At 38.3% G+C, this 14,319-nt stretch overlaps 1 protein-coding gene across 2 annotated transcripts in view; it reads right to left on the reverse strand.

Moving 5' to 3' along the window:
• The window catches only part of LOC127427317 (cadherin-18-like), a 286,332-nt gene that overhangs the window by 12,402 nt on the left and 259,611 nt on the right, over positions 1-14,319 (reverse strand). For both annotated transcript variants that reach the window (XM_051674864.1, XM_051674863.1), the window contains 2 exons: positions 12,743-12,864; positions 10,159-10,276 (listed from right to left, as the gene is read on the reverse strand). In XM_051674864.1, coding sequence (XP_051530824.1) covers positions 10,159-10,276; positions 12,743-12,864 — 240 coding nt within the window. The remainder of the gene's footprint in view (positions 1-10,158; positions 10,277-12,742; positions 12,865-14,319) is intronic.

A 14,319-nucleotide genomic window follows, 5' to 3' on the forward strand; every position in this document is an offset into this window, starting at 1 on the left:
TACACCTGAAACATACATTTCGCCCTTTAATCACACACATGCTCAATGTCAGCAGCTCATTGGTTCTCAGTATGTCGGACACTTCCAAAAGAGGCGATTCTCAGTGTACTGTTAACTCGAGAACTGTTGCGACCAGAGCATTCAGTTTGATTTGTGAACTAGTTGGAGCGGTTCATTGCAAAGAAGAGTTAGCAAAAGCAGATATCACTAGTTCTAGGATCATATACTCCTGGTTATTGGCTAATTTTGATTAAGAGTGTCAGGCACATCTGAGAGACAGGTTAAGATAGTGTAACTCGTGGATCAGTGTTGACTTGAGACACGAACTGTTTCAACCGATTCAGTCCGATTTGGTGAACTGGTTCAACTTGTTCACTAAAAAGAACCGGTTCAAAAGAATGATTCATTCACAAACTGGACATCACTACTGTATGTTTTACCTAAATATTCTGACAACCACAGCTGCCAGGGTTTTTTTTTTTTTTTACAGTGTATAAGTGTGGATGTGACCTAATGATAATTAGGTATCTTACTTAGTGTTACTTAGCTGGCTTGTTCTAGCCTGCAAAAGCTCTGTAATTCCCATTTCCATGGAAACAACAACTTCTCTGAATGGTGAACCTTTCGACAGAACAAAGCTGAATTTACACTGATCACTGTTTACCAGTCTTGGCGCTCAATGTTGATACGTTTCTGCTAAAAATCAATTTCACCATAGAATTTTAATTAATTTATTTATTTGTAACTTTCAGAACCCTACTATTGAGCCGGTTCTTTTTAGTCCCTATTGGAGGTTGATGATTCAATATAATCATCTTTTAGTCAGTGTTTGTGATGGTCTGTGTTTGCATTTTCTTTGTTAGCTCAAATGTTATAAAATAAATATAAATAGAATAAAAAATAAATAAATAAAAAAATGTCATCTTTAAGCAATAAAAAAGCAGCTATCACTGTGAAAACAGTAATGGTATGTCGCATAAAAACACTTCAACTGCCACTAAAGTGTCAGGACATCTGAGTGACAATCCGACTAATTAAAATTCCCAAATACCACCAGCCTGACAGTAACGGCTTTCAACTCTAATGAAGTGCTGTTCTGGAAAGGTCTTGCTGTATGCAAACATGCTGAAAGATGCCTTCACAAATCAATTGATCTATTAAAGTAACTGGGTCATTTAGAGATCTGAGCAACCGTTTAATTGCCTGTACAAAAATAAAATGTCATCATGATGATTTGGCACCAGCAGAAGGATCAAGGGAAGCCTAATTTTGAGTAAATGTGAAGTTGGGCATGTTCCTTGCATAACTTCAACTTCTATTAAGGAAGGCTCTGTTATAATAAATAAATGAATAAGATGATCCTTATGTATTTATTCTTCATGCCTGGGAGACCTAATTTGGCTGTAATATCTTTGTTTGGCCATAAACCAGCTAGATTTGAGCAGCCATAATGTAATGCTAAAAAATATTCTTGTGGAGCCAGATTTTTGAGTTTTGGTATAGAAAGCAACTAATCACAGCTTGTTTTGCTTTTGCATGCCATTAAGGGGTAGGTTTATCTGAAATGATACCACAGTAATTGACTTCTGCTGTATTATTATTATTATTATTATTATTATTATTATTATTATTACTATTATTATTATTCCATGCAGGTCTATGTTTTAGCCTTAAACCCACCCATGTGATAAGGAAACAAACAGTGGCTGGTCACTCTCCATGTCTTGGCTAGAATAAGTAGCAATGTGGACCAGATTTCATGCTGATAGTCAAAAGTCTGGCAAGACTATGCTAAGAATTACTTAGCAGAACATGTGTTGTTCTAGTTGTGACTCTTTCAGTTAATACTTTATCATGTTTAATTAACTTGAACTCGCCCCGAACGAACACTTTCAAAACAAACACTCAAGAGACTACAGCTGATTTGAAGAACATAACAAAAAAGCAGCACATCAAAAGCAAAGGTTTCACTGAAACATGATAAATATTCTAGGGGTTGAAAAATACATTACAAGCCATCATCCAATACGTCTCTCATCAAAGTGTGCTGGCGGGACATACATTCTACACTTAAAAGCTTTTTGGACACACAAGAAACTGCTGAGAGGGTCCGCTCCTGTCAGCGGCGAGAAACATTTCTCTAATAGCATCTAAGGCCTGGGGAGAACAGAAAATACAATTTAAAAAGTCCTACAGAAATATGAGAGGGTGTCTAGGACAGAATCAACAGCCTAATGAAGCTTTAAAACACTGGAACGGTGCATCCTTAAGAGAGGAAAACTTACATTTGTGACAAAGAACCATTTCTTTAGCTGTCATTGTAAGGTAGTTTTCTTCCATTGAAATCAGGATCCAAGGTATTTATTGTTATTGTAAAGGTACAATGAGATTATTTCCACGAGAATCATCAAGACAATTCTAATTTTGAGTAATTGCAAAAAAGTGGGGCATGTTTCTTGTACAAATTCAAGTTCTGGTACTATACAGGAATACAGTCTGGTAGAAAACTTTTTTTATAAGTCTTATCAAAATTGCATAATCAACATTATGCCACAAATGCTGTCAATTGAGCTTAACTTGTATCGAACCCGGAGTATTCCTTTAAAAAAAAACTCTCTCCCGGATAAGCTAAATATTTTTATGCTCGTTTCAAGAGAAATAACACCGCCCTCGCTGAGAGAGCTCTTGTGGCCGAAGCTACAGAGGTTAGTTCACTCTCCATCTCTGTAGTGGATGTAACCCGATCCTTCCAAAGGGTGAATATCCGTAAAGCCGCAGGTCCAGACGGCATTCCGGATAACTTCATCAGAGCATGCACGAACCAACTGGCTGGTGTTTTTACGGACATTTTCAACCTTTCCCTCTCCTTGTCTGTAGTCCCCACATGCTTCAAAACGTCCACCATTGTGCCTGTACCAAAGCAATCCAAAATCACTTGCTTAAATGACTGGCATCCTGTTGCTCTGACCCCCATCATCAGCATATGCTTTGAGAGGCAAATCAGAGCATCTGCTCTGTGCTGCCTGCCTCACTGGACCCATTGCAGATTGCTTACCGGAACAACCGCACCACTGATGATGCCATTGCATCTACACTACACACTGCTCTCTCCCACCTGGAAAAAAGGAACACTTATGTGAGAATGCTGTTTGTAGACTACAGCTCAGCATTCAACACCATAGTGCCCTCCAAGCTTGATGTGAAACTCCGGGCTCTGGGCTTAAACAGCTCACTGTGCAGCTGGATCCTGGACTTCCTGTCAAGCAGACGCCAGGTGGTTAGAATGGGCAGCAACATCTCCTCATCACAGTCCCTCAACACTGGAGCGCCGCAGGGCTGTGTTCTCAACCCACTCTTGTATTCCTTGTACACACATGACTGTGTGGCAACACACAGCTCCAATACCATCATTAAGTTTGCTGATGATACGACGGTGGTAGGTCTGATCACTGACAATGATGAAACGGCCTACAGAGAGGAGGTGCACACTCTGACATGCTGGTGTCAGGAGCACAACCTCTCCCTCAATGTCAGCAAGACCAAGGAGCTTGTGGTGGACTTCAGAAGAAAAAACAGAGAACACAGCCCCATCACCATCAATGGAGCACCGGTGGAGAGAGTCAGCAGCTTCAAGTTCCTCGGTGTCCACATCACAGAGGAACTCACATGGTCCGTCCACACTGAGGCCGTTGTGAAGAAGGCTTATCAGCTCCTCTTCTTCCTGAGACGGCTGAGGAAGTTTTGAATGAACCACCACATCCTCACACGGTTCTACACCAGCACTGTAGAGAGCATCCTGACTGGCTGCATCACTGCCTGGTACAGCAATAGCACTGCCCACAACCGCAAAACCCTGCAAAGGGTGGTGCGAACTGCCAGACACATCATTGGAGGTGAGCTTCCCTCCCTCCTGGACATATATACCAGGCGGTGTGTGAAAAAAGCTCAGAGGATCATCACAGACTCCAGCCACCTGAGCCATAGGCTGCTCTCACTGCTACCATCAGGCAGGCGGTATTGCAGCATCAGGACCCGCACCAGCCGACTTCATGACAGCTTCTTCTCCCAAGCAATCAGACTTTTAAACTCTTGTTCTCTCACGATCAATATACATCAGCACTGCACTTTATTCATCTTATTATCTCACACCGGACTGTCAAAAATTATATTCTCTCTTAACAACACACTGGCAACTGACTATCATCCGACAGCCTGAATGTCAATACAGTACATTACAACCTACTGTACATTTTATATACACTTTATATACTATTTTTATTGTATAATGTGTATTCTATATTAGGTGTATTCTATATTGTGTGTATTGTATATACTGTACATTGTATATTATTATTGTGTTGTGTAATTATGTGTATATTAGATATGTAAATTGTGTTGTGTATATCTGATGTTTATTGTAAATTGGTATATGTCTCATCTATGTCTCATCACTCTCATGACTGCTATGTTGCTCGGAACTGCACCCAAGACTTTCACCCACTGTTGCACTTGTGTATATGGTTGTGTGACAATAAAAGTGATTTAATTTTTTATTTGATTTAAGAATGTTTCGTTTATATTTTCTTTCTTTAAACTGCACTTAAAGCAATAGCAACATGCAGATTACACACTTTAAATTCCACCGGGCCCAATTCCACTCACCAGGCCGAGTATCTGACCTGTTCCATTTGTTTATCAATGTCACGTGGTCACATTATAATTCAATATGTTATGTTCAGACTGTATCCATTACCATCATCATCCTGTGAAGAAGTGGCTTATCAGGTTTATAATCATGCTAATCATCATAATCACAGAGAAAATGACTCATTTGTCTGGATTCCTCTTAGTTTACAGTCTGTCTGGTATCCTGTCCAGACGCCCACACACTGACTGACACCCAATACAAGAAATCCCTCTCTGGTACACACTGCATTTTAAAACAACCCAGTGTTAGAAAATAACAACACGTCGCTATAAAGGCCTAAAGACATAGACTGAGAAGACCTTTAGAAACTGGATGAGAGTCTTTCAGAGGCCGATGGGAAAAGGAGAGAGAGTGATACAGAGAGAAAGACAGAAAAACAACTAACAATAAACCAAAAGAAAATGGGTTCCCTTGCAAAAGAGTGAGAAATAATGAGGTGTGTATTTCAGATGTTTGAGTGTATAAAGTTATTTCATATGTCATTTCAGGCACAGATTTCTGCTTAAAGAAGTAGTAAAAAATAATACTAAAAAAGTGGTTATTATTTTCTCACCCTCATGTTGTCCCAAACCTGAATGGTGTTATTTTTTACCGTGGAACACAAATAGAAAAATTTTTAAGAATCTCGCAACTCTTTTCCATACAACAATAGTTCACAGAAACCACAGCTGTCAAGCTTGTTTTCTGTATGCTGTATTTTAGTTGTCTTCTGAAGCCATACGATAGCTTTGTGAGAGGAACGGTCGCTATTTACAGAAAACCTTCTCCTCCGCTGCTATTTGTCGCACTGAGTTACAACAAGCAAGATCCAATGGTGTTTTGCCACCAGTGATGCCATACCTGGTGCGACAACAATGATGCCATCAGTGCACCATTATGTTAGCGGACAGTGTTTGCAAATGTGATTTAAGAGTATCAGCACACTTAAATTTCATATTTTTTTTTAATAAAAACTACTGTATGACATTAGAAGACTTAGAGATCCAAACATAGAGATCTTATCTTTTTCCTTCCTTGATCGTGTTTTTAAGAATGTTTTTCGTTCCACAGAAGAAGAAAAGATGAGCATATGGGTTTGGAACGAAATGAGGGTGTGTAAATGGAACTATTCCTGGGTGTGTGACTAGATAGGGGTGTGTGTGAGTGTGTGTGGACTTGATTAGCTGAGCGATGAATCTGAGATTGCATGTTTGCATGTATTTTGCATGTCTCTTTGTCGCCTTTGGCATCATTGTAAGCTCACTCATGAATATTACCTTTGCAATTACCCTCGGCTCCACTACAAAGTCTAATCGTATAGAGAACACAATTAAACAGAATATCCATGCGAGGGTCCCTGTTTGCACTCTGGAGCCCTTATCTCGCATTGTTATTCAAACAGAGACACTGCGTTTATAAAGTAATACGTGAACAGACAATAATTGAGCCCATTTAGCCTTCCTTTCACTGTGCTCCAAATACATCTGCCACTATAAATCAAGAAATAGAGGAAGAAGCAAATTAAGTCTAGTTAGCGGCGCTTGGCCAATTCCACTGAACATCTTAAAAGTCAAAGGTGGATAAATGTAAGTCAACACTATGAACGGAAACGTGTTTACTTTTCACCACCATGCAGACATTTAGATAAAGACCCATTTGCTCTGAGCACTTGTAAAGAAGGGAAAGTGGTACTATTGCTAAATTTCAAGCATTTACAGTAGGTCTTTGCAGACAAGAGGTCTTCAGTTCTCTCTTCAGACACAATGGGTATTTTTCCTTCCATTTGAAGGAAAAACAGAGAAAGTGATCTTGTTAACATCTCATTTTTTTTTCTCTCTCTCTCTAAAACAGCAATGAGATTAAATGGAGAATTTATTGAGACTTTGAGCAAGACATCGGCCACAAATGGCTAAAGCTGATAATTCTCATAATCCTTAGGGCCCTTCATACCGAACATTTTTGTAAGACAATCCACACTGTTTGTAAAAAAAAAAAAAAGCATCTCAATTAATCTGTGTTCTGTACTATACATTGTGTTGCATCTTACTTTTTAAGTGCAAGAATGCGTTCAGTCTGAACGGCTCCTTAGACTGGTAAGCAGTGGTATGTTCATATGGCGAGAGATTAAAGAGTGGGAGATAGAGAGAGACTTCCAGTGAGTACTTGGGTAAATGAAGTAAACGCCAGACTGCAGTGGGCTCGATAGGAAAGGAGTGGAACTTGTGATACACTCTAAGCCCAAATCATTTTCTCTTCCATTATTTCATTGATCGGCCTTTCCTACTCTCTTTTTTGCCTCTCATGGTCCAGGCATCTTTCCAAAACCAAACTAAAACCCTAAAAACAATCCCAAGGGTTATTTTTTATCCCCTTTTCTCCTTCTGAGTTCAAATACCTTGGTGAAGTCCAGAGCTGGACCCCCTAAGATGGTTGTCTGGTTTTAGCTAGTTAACCTGGTCTGAGAGCTAAAACAACAACAACAACAACAAAATAAAAAATAAAAAAATCTGAGCACCAGCTTGGGTAGGCTCAGAGGTCAGCTTAAACCAGCTAAGACCAGCCAAGAGCTGGCTTCATCATCTTGAAAGTGCCCCAAGTCCCCTTAAAAAACCAGGCAACTGACCAGCCACACCAGCCTAGGAGACCAGCTTAAACCAGCCAACCAGTGTAGTCTATTTTTAGCCTAGCTGGCTGGGTGATCTAAGCTGGTTTAGGCAGGACTCATAGCTATAACAATCTGTGCACTAGCTTGGCCAGGCTGGAAGACCATCTTATTCCAGCTAAGCACAGCCAAGACCGGGCCTGACCATCTTAAAAGTGCTGGTTTTAGCCTAAGCTGATTAGCTGGTGTTAGCTGGTTTAAGATGATTGGCCAGGCTGGGAGAACATCTTAAACCAGATAAGACCTGGCCTGACCAGCTTACAACTGCCCAAAGCCCCTCTTAAACCAGACAATCTACCAGCCAGTCCAGCCTGGGAGATCAGCTAAAACCAAATGTCCAGTTTAGGCAGTTTTAGCCTAAGACGGCTGGCTGGTTTCAGCTGCTATCTCAGCTAAAACCAGCTCAGCACTAATTTGGCCAGGCTAGTAGACCATCTTAAACCAGCTAAGATCAGCCAAGACCTGGCCTGATCAGCTTAAAATTGCCCCAAACCATTCTAAACCAGCCAACTTAACAGCCAGACCAGCTGGATTTAGCCTAACCTGGTTGATTGGTCTTAGCTGGTTTAGGTCTGTTTAGGTATCTGAGCTAAAACCAGCTGAGCACCAGTTTGGCCAAGCTGGAAGACCAGCTTCAGCCAGCTAATACCTGGCCTGACCAGCTTAAAATTGCCCAAAGTCCCTCTAAAACCAGTTGACTGACAAGACCGGCACGGGAGCCTTAAACAAGCTAAAATTAGCCATCCAGCCTGGGCGACAATCAGCCTAAACTGGTAGACTATGTTTAGCTGGTTTAAGCTAGACTCCCAGTAATTTAAGGCTGGGAGACCAGATTAAACCAGCTAAGATCAGCCAAGACCTGGCATGACCGGCCTTAAACTGCCCCAAACCCCTTTGAACAGCCAACTAACTAGCCAGACCAAGTTGGGGGACCAGTTAAAACCAGTAAACCGGTTTAGGCAGGTTTTAGCTTTTGTTTTTTTTTTTGTTTTTTTTTTTCAGCAGGGCTAGGTGAATATTCACAATGATTTTGCTGGCAACATGAATTAAAGCTTTTAAGTAAAGAAATATAAAGGTTATATTGGTGCTTATGAATGAAAACCATTCTTCATTTAGTTCGTTTAGTGAAAAACAGTTTTGAAAACATGCCTTTGATTTTTTTTTTAACTAGATTTTTATGGTATTGTAACTCTTGCATAAAAAAAAAAAAAAAACATATCTACTTGGCAACATTGTATTTTTTATTTATTTTTTCATTTCAGAACAAATGCATACATAAAGATATATATTGATTATTGTAAAACAGCTGAAAAATACAGGGATATATTTTTTTTAAGCTATATTGGCCAGGCCTACCTGGGATGAGAGTGGTCGCCATGGTAACATTCAGCCAGCAGGCATCTGTGTAAGTATTGCATTAAGGCCGTTGGTTCAGGAGTTTGGGGAGCTGCTGGTAATTCGTTTGATAGCAACAGGGACTGAACTACTGTGTGTGGTTAGACCAATAATCCCTCAAATGGAATACTAGCTCTTTTTGACAATGAAGGACAGTGACTGGGAAGGGGGGGGGGGTGGTGACAGGACGACTTGAGCCACATTTTTGGAAGTGCTTTAAAAGTATGGTGGCTTCCCCTATTGCTTTAAAGTTCACATGAGGTGCCAGTGACACAAAGGAAGTGCTAAGAAGATTAAAGGTCCCAGGGTTCAGACATACAATCCAAACAAAATGACAGTTCCTGAAGGGCCTCTACCGAAGAACCAATATTAACTTCCCAAAGGATGAGGTGCCAAAGTAACAGCACGTCGAGTTACAATGATGATTGTGAACCCATTAACATGTAACTGCATTTGCAACCACTTTTACATCCGAAATCTGATTTTCAATGAGAAAAAATATTAATGCTCAATTTAACAATTTCTTTACATAAAATTCTGTGGATTTTCAAATCTCATTCCAATCCATTTAGGAATACTTTTTTATTCAATATTTATCAGTTTACACATTTTACTGAAAACGTAACTTTTCATGAAAATCTCAAATTCATTAAATAATACATTCTGTTGACATTTGTAAGATGGAAAACAAAACAAAATTCTTCACATCCTGCCACCCTCTTATAAATGCAATGACAGCAAGACCACACAGGCTCTGTAATCAATGGCTAAGGTGTTATGGTGATATTGATTATCGAAACAAATGCCATTACAGCTCATTGATTTAACTTCTCAGTCACACTATTAATCATGCATAAGAGATTTTACTGCCACCTGCATGTAAACTGTGATCAATAGTCTCACTTAAGCATGTGGACTAAATTTAATTAAGTCTTAAATGTTGGTCAATCATCAATTGGGAAGGTTACTGATTTTAGTTTTCTGCATTTTAAGACTTTTGCAGAAAATATATCTTAAAGCTAAAGTGTGATTTTTTTTATGTTTTCACAAATACTGGAAATTATGTCATCGTTTACTCTCCCTCATGTAGTTCCAAACCCGTATAACTTTCTTTCTTCTGTGGAACACAAAAGGAAATGTTAGGCAGAATGTTAGCCTCAGTCACCATTCACTTTTATTGCATATTTTTCCATAAATTGAAAGTGAATGGTGACTGAGGCTAACATTCTGCCTAATATTTCCTTTTGTGTTCCACAGAAAAAAAGAAAGTTATACGGGTTTGGAACAATACGAAAGAGAGTAAATGTATATTTTTCGAGACCTGGAAATCACATATTCCCTGACACTTGACAGAGGAATCCATGACCCATGCTTGTACACATAAAAACATGTACGGCAAGAAAACGTTGCATACCTTCATTGTCTTTAATTGTAAAGTTGGGGTTGACAGGAATTCCTCCAGGAAAAGAAAAGGAAAATCCCTTTCCATTGGCAAAATCATCTTTATCCACAGCCGTAATGGTCTGAATGACCTGCCATCAACAGAAAAGAAAAGGGTAAACAAAACATAATTTGAATTTGGAAATAGTATGTTTTAATAATATATAGTATATATACACTCACCGGCCACTTTATTAGGTACACTTGTACATCTACATATTCATGTGATTATCTAATCAGCCAATCATGTGACAGCAGTTTATTTGTGTTACTGTTACATTCCTGTCAGCTTGGACCAGTCTGACCATTCTCCTCTGACCTCTGTCATTAACAAGCCATTTTTCTCACAGAACTTGCACTCGTTGGACGTTTTTTGTTTTTCGCACCATTCTCTATATACTCTAGAGAAAATCCCAGGAGATCAGCAGTTACAGAAATACTCAAACCAGCCAGTCTGGTACCAACAATCATGCCATGGTCTAAACTACTGAATTCAGTTTTTTTTCCCCCATTCTTATGGTTGATGTGAACATTAACTGAAGCTCCTGACCCATATCTGCATGATTTTATACATTTCAATGCTGCCACACGATTGGCTAATTAGATAATCGCATGAATAAGTAGATGTACAGGTGTACCTAATAAAGTGGCCGGTGAGTGTATATACAGATAACACATATACAGTACACATATGCAATAGTATTTTTTTGAAGATGGATATTATGAAATGTTTTAAACAATACATAATTTGTTTTTTATGGAATAAGACAAAATAAATTAGGACATTGTATTATTGATTTAATTATCTAATTTAATTACTGGCTAAATGAATAATTTATTGATCTTATTATTTCATCTAGAGTATTTCTGTAAATCTAGAGTAGCTCTGTAGTCTAGATATTAGCATTGGCCCATAAAAAACTCATATTTGTTGACCACCAATATTACTGATTGGTGCTGGTCTAGTTAGTGAACCAACATAGTGATGCTGTTGACCAGCTAAATGTAGCTTTCTATGCTTAGAATGAGTTTGTTTTGGCCTTTCTACTTGAGTTAGTCGACAAATTCAGTCTTTTAGTTTAAGCTAAGGTGCCTGCTAGGGACACCAGCACACCTGGATCCTGTACTGGGGACAAACCAGAAAAACACAACTTATGCTGGTGACCAACCATGCAGGTCTTCTCAGCAGGGTACACGTTTCACTTCTCCCAAATGTGGTTTAAGTGAAATGTGGAAATTCAGGCTCTGAATATTGTTTTGCTTTATTTTATTTCTTTCCCTCTTTTTTTAAGTGAACACAATATTTCTGAAATTTCTGCTGGCATCTCAGCAGTTCTAGGAAGTAGAGTGCTTTCTGTGTCAAAGCCGGCTGGTTTGTGGGTTTGTGTTGTCCTGGCAACCCAATAGGCATTTTGATTCCTTCAGTGCGGTCCATTATGAGTTGTTCATCCCTATGCCCTATTCCCTGCAAAGGGCAAATACCCCCAAGTGCTTTGCAATGCTTCTTGCTCGTGGGAAACCAGAAACTGTGAAATTTAAGCTTAACAATGTAATTTGTTAAAGATAAAACTTGTAAATCATCCAGAATTATTTTGTTAATGTTATATATGTAATATTATCAACTTATTATTTCAACAAATGTATAGAAACGCCCTTTATTCAGGCTAGTAGATGGTTTAGAAACTCTAATATTTTCTCATGTTTTGTTTCGCTACTTCAACATGCTTTAGCATGTTAACAACTATGACAGATAGTATGCATTGTTTCAGCCTAAGACTTGCTTATTTCAAGTTCATTTTTATTATTTTAGTTTATTTTTAATTCCTGTATTATTATTATTATTATTATTATTATTAATCAGGAATGAACAACATTGCTATAAAAAAAAAAATTCTAACAGTCACACAACAGAGGAATTTCATTTTAATTTAAATAAAACACCAATATCCACCATTTTTTTTTATATAAAACTATATTATATATATTTTATATAATATAAATTAATATGAATTAAATAAATATGGTATTTATGGTGCAATTTGGTCCAGGACTAGGCTAATTACATTTCTGAGAAACTTACAAACCACAGGCAACAGTTTAAACACATGATAAAAGCATACAAGTAACTTTGTTATTTCAGTGTTGGTCCTTTAATGTAAAATGGCTAATTTGATCAAACTGAATGCACTACTTTATGTTGGGAACTCAAGGAATATTAAAATGAGCTTGACCTCATTCGTCCTTTACGTTTTCTCTCTCTCAGCCCTGTCTTTCTTTGGTCTGCTGGTGAAAAACACAATTTTTAAATTAAATGGAAAAATTGTGGGTAGGAAAATAGGAGTGTGCTTTGGTGAGTCAGAGCTGTCACGCTTTGTTGATCAAATGCTGACACTCATTGAGAGATGATTAGCATTAGCCAAACCCCCTTCCGTTTTTCATATTTCTGCTCACTCTAAATATGCATCCTCTCCTACTCTCACTCTCTCTCTCTCTCTCTCTGTCTGTTCCACAGCAGATGACGGCAGGGAATTAAGGTGTCAGGCTGTTGAGGGACTTGCCTGTCCTGGCCTGGTGCTTTCACAAATGATGAGCTCCTCGTCGCTGTTGATCTTTGGAGGATTGTCGTTCACATCCAGAACCTGCACAGTGACGGGCACGTGACTCTGAAGACTGGGATTGTCTGAAAATGAACCAATAAATTTGAGCATGAGTGAAAATGTCAGAAAGACAGAATGAAAGAATATCTGAATTACAAGTAGTTTTCATGAACATCATATAAGCAGCTTATAGAGGATTGAAGACAATGTTATAAGAAAGATCCATCCATCCATCCATCCATCCAGCCAGCATTTCAAAGGCATAAACAGAACAAATAATACTTGAAAAATGTCAGCGATTATCCTTTATGTAATAGTTTCAATCAATAGTTATAGTAAAAGACACTAGAGTGTTAGTTATGGGTGGTTGCTAGGGTGTTGCTAGGTCGCTGCATACTGGCCTATGTTAGCAGAGCCCAACCTCAAGTCTCTATGATATTCTGGTCTTTAGAAATGGCTTTGGTCCCTCCTTCAACGCAAATATTTGTCCACCCCCTATCATCCGGAATGTGAAAATTGTAAGTCTGATTAAATAGAAAAATACTAGCACACCTCTCCTCAACAAATCTCCTAATTATATTGCTGGATATAAACATTTCATAAACAAAAACATGCCAATGACCAATTAATTTCTGATTAACAAACACAGGTTATGCAAATTCCTACCAGTTTGTCTCAAAAGAACACATCTTTGAACCATAATTTCTTAGTCAAAAGGTACATTTGCATATATCCCTTGATCCCTGGGCAGGATCCGGATAATTATGTTTACAAATTGGCTAAATTGCCTCATAGGAATTATCAGAATCAGTTGGACTTATACTGATTAAATTAATTAGAATCAAAACACAAGGAATGCAAACAACGCTGACATTACCAAGGTATTATAATGATCATAAATTAAAACAAGAATGATAAAATATTCAGTATCATTACAGTTAGGATCTTTTGAATGTATTTAGCATATTTCAGGCACACTTAGCATAGTTTCCAATTTACCAATAATGACATTTTAAATTGAAGCATCAGTTCACAGCACCATTGTTCAATTTTTTGAGGGGTAAAATCTGCTGGTACTAATATAGAATAATTTTGTCAAAGACCCCAAAAAACAAAAAAACAAAAAACAAAACAGAGCACTTAGATCACCATGAACTATCAGGCAGACAGACAGACATTCAGACAGAAAGATACTGTAGGTAGGCTGACAGACAGACATACAGACAGATGGACAAACAGTTGCTTTGAATGTGGCTCATCCAATCAGAATTTAGAATCCAACTCAGAACTTGGTTTTCTGAAACAATAACACTAAAAACAATAAAATAGGAGGTTAAATACACTCTCCTCTGTTGCTTATTTTTTGCTTGGTCTCCACCTCCTTTCTTTCCCATCTCTTTTTTTCAATGCTTATTAAAACATTTATTTCAACCCATCTTTGTCTTCTGCCTCTCCTTTCCCTTTCAATTGCTTTCATTCACTCTCTCTCTCCATCTCTGTTATTTTATACATACTTTACATCTTTCCTCTTCTTCATT

The sequence above is a fragment of the Myxocyprinus asiaticus genome, chromosome 36 (genome assembly GCF_019703515.2).
Source record: "Myxocyprinus asiaticus isolate MX2 ecotype Aquarium Trade chromosome 36, UBuf_Myxa_2, whole genome shotgun sequence".
NCBI lineage: Eukaryota > Metazoa > Chordata > Actinopteri > Cypriniformes > Catostomidae > Myxocyprinus > Myxocyprinus asiaticus.